Here is a 2,735-nt window from a genome sequence, read left to right on the forward strand (position 1 = left end):
TCAAAACTTGCATTGCACACGATACTGAAATGTTTAAAAAGTAATATTGCACATGATTTGGAGCGGTCCAGAAATTATACCGTTTTTGGGCCGCTAGTGAAATTGACAGTTAATAGAAAATGTGGTTTAAAAAAAATTTCCTAAATAATTATACCACAGTTTCACATTTAATCTGCTCATTTTTCTGTCTGTGCTCACAAGTCAAAATGTCCCTCTGCCTCTCAGTTCCTGAGGATGGAGTACTTTGGAGGTTCCCTGTGTGAAGTTTGGCAGAACGTGACCACCGTGGGCTACAAGAAGAACACCTACACGCTGTGGGTGACCCGGTCAGAGAGGGGCGGCGAGGACGAGCAGGCCACGCCCCTCCATTACGAGATGCTGGGCTACAACACGCTGCTGGGCTCTCATTATGACAAATACTTGGTGGACTACAAAGAGTTCAGCGTTCGCGTGGACCCCAAAGTCTTCTCGCTGCCTGAAGGTCTGTGGGTCGAGATGTTTCTTTTTAGAAGAGTTTATGAACTCTTTAAGGGTGAACTTATTTTTTTTTTTTTGTGGTCATTTTTATTTGTTCCAACAGGGATGAGCTGCGGTGGGTTTCCCGGTCCAGGAGTGGAGCACCACATGTTGGCCAATCCCATGAAGGATCTCATCCACACGTCGGCGTCGGGCCAATCGCAGCGCATGTTCAACCATTTCAAGGACAAGTTTCACCGCCGGTACGACGAAAGGGAACACGAGAAAAGGGAAAACGCTTTTGTTCATAACCTCCGGTAAGAGGAACATTAGATACTGATGAGTATCCATCGAGAGCTTTTCCTAAAAGGTGCTTAGCAGTATCTGACGACCCTGTTCCTGTAGGTATGTCCACTCCAAGAACAGAGCAGGGCTGCCCTTCGCTCTGGCTCTGAACTCTCTGTCGGACCGAACCATGTCGGAGCTGACCACCATGAGGGGAAGGAAGCGAGGAAAGACCCCAAACGGAGGGCTCCCTTTCCTCTTAAAGAATTACGAGAAGGTGACGGTGCCCGAGTCGCTCGACTGGAGGATTTACGGTGCGTGTATGCAATTTTAAAAAATCACACACGGGGGGGGGGGGTGCATCTTCCCAGCTGGACATCCCAGTCTTTGACCTCTGCTCTTTTTGCAGGCGCCGTGACTCCAGTGAAGGACCAGGCCATCTGCGGCTCCTGCTGGAGCTTTGCCACCACTGGAACAGTAGAGGGCGCTCTCTTCCTAAAAGTGAGCTTTAAAAGCAAATCGGCTCTGGCCACATTCCAGTGTTTATAACTGAGGGGGCGGGGCCACTTCCACAGATGTGCGGGCGGTGGTCATTTTCTGGTAGATTTGCATTGCGGTTGAGTTTGATGTTAAATAGAAATGAAGAATATAATATAGATGCAGGAGTGAAACATGTAGGCAGGTTTGAGGTGATACGAGTCAAACATCAGTTTTGATATTTAAAGTTAAAATGGCCACCATAAACTGTTAATATGATGTATTCTTATACATTTGCATCTGATACTCTGTATTTGAGATGCAGGTCTTATTATGGGATTTGGTGGCACCCCACTGAAGCGACTAACTTCTTTGACTCCCTCGCTCACACACTTGGATTTTGTCCAAGTGCATCCTGCGGTTTAATATTTACATTTCAAATGTTTGGCATTTGGATTTTACTTTTTTTTTTCTGCACCTGATCAGCGTGCGGAGTGATTTTTAATTTCTTTTGGCTCTCGTCTTTCAGACCGACTCCCTGCAGGTTCTGTCTCAGCAGATGCTTATCGACTGCTCCTGGGGTTTCGGCAATAACGGCTGTGATGGAGGGGAGGAGTGGCGAGGATACGAGTGGATCATGAAACACGGAGGCATCGCCACATCGGAAACCTACGGAGCCTACATGGGAATGGTGAGATTGGATGAAGCCAGCCGGTGACTCTATAGTCAAAATTAATGGCACTGTATCAGCAAAAACATTTCTTCATTAGGTTCTTTCAAAAGAAAGATGGTTTCCGGGCCTGCTGCACTACGGGGACGTTCGGTATTAACTTTCCCCCCTCTGAACAGAATGGATTTTGCCACATTAACTCGTCCCAGCTCACCGCACAAATCCAGAGCTACACCAACGTGACCTCGGGAGATGCCGAGGCCCTTAAGCTGGCGCTCCTTAAAAACGGGCCGGTGGCTGTCAGCATCGACGCCAGACATCGGTCGTTCGTGTTCTACAGCCACGGTGTCTACTATGAGCCGGCTTGCGGTACGTTGGCCTCCCCGCTTCGCACTTTTCACAGCAGCAACCGCCATTTTTTTTCTTACGCTCGCCATTTAACTCTGCATGCGCTTTTCCAGGTAACACCATTGACGATTTGGATCATGCCGTGCTCGCGGTGGGATACGGCACACTGAATGGGGAGCCGTACTGGTTGGTGAAGAACTCGTGGTCCACCTACTGGGGCAACGACGGCTACATCCTGATGTCCATGAAGGAGAACAACTGTGGCGTCACCACTGATGCGACGTACGTCACACTGGCATAGCGTTGCCCTTTTCCACTATGTATAGATAAATGTTAACGCCCCCGAGGATGAATGACTGTCACGTCAAACTGTGCTGCTGGGTGTTAATATGTTGCTGTTGAAAGGTGTCGTGTGAAGTAAGATGCTGCAAAACGCTCACAGAACAAGCCTCCTTTAAAAAATGTTTTTGATCAATTAAAACCTTTTTTTTTAATACAA

General features: G+C 47.9%; 1 protein-coding gene across 1 annotated transcript in view; it reads left to right on the forward strand.

The window, feature by feature from the left end:
- Positions 1–2,735, forward strand: part of LOC117739031 (digestive cysteine proteinase 1-like) — a 4,775-nt gene extending 2,040 nt beyond the window's left edge. Inside the window, exons 5-11 of the mRNA XM_034545286.1 lie at positions 226–481; positions 581–773; positions 862–1,055; positions 1,151–1,242; positions 1,748–1,909; positions 2,068–2,257; positions 2,350–2,735. Of these exons, the coding sequence (XP_034401177.1) occupies positions 226–481; positions 581–773; positions 862–1,055; positions 1,151–1,242; positions 1,748–1,909; positions 2,068–2,257; positions 2,350–2,537 (1,275 nt within the window). The 3' untranslated portion in view covers positions 2,538–2,735. The remainder of the gene's footprint in view (positions 1–225; positions 482–580; positions 774–861; positions 1,056–1,150; positions 1,243–1,747; positions 1,910–2,067; positions 2,258–2,349) is intronic.

The sequence above is a fragment of the Cyclopterus lumpus genome, chromosome 11, assembly GCF_009769545.1.
Source record: "Cyclopterus lumpus isolate fCycLum1 chromosome 11, fCycLum1.pri, whole genome shotgun sequence".
In the NCBI taxonomy this organism is placed as follows: domain Eukaryota; kingdom Metazoa; phylum Chordata; class Actinopteri; order Perciformes; family Cyclopteridae; genus Cyclopterus; species Cyclopterus lumpus.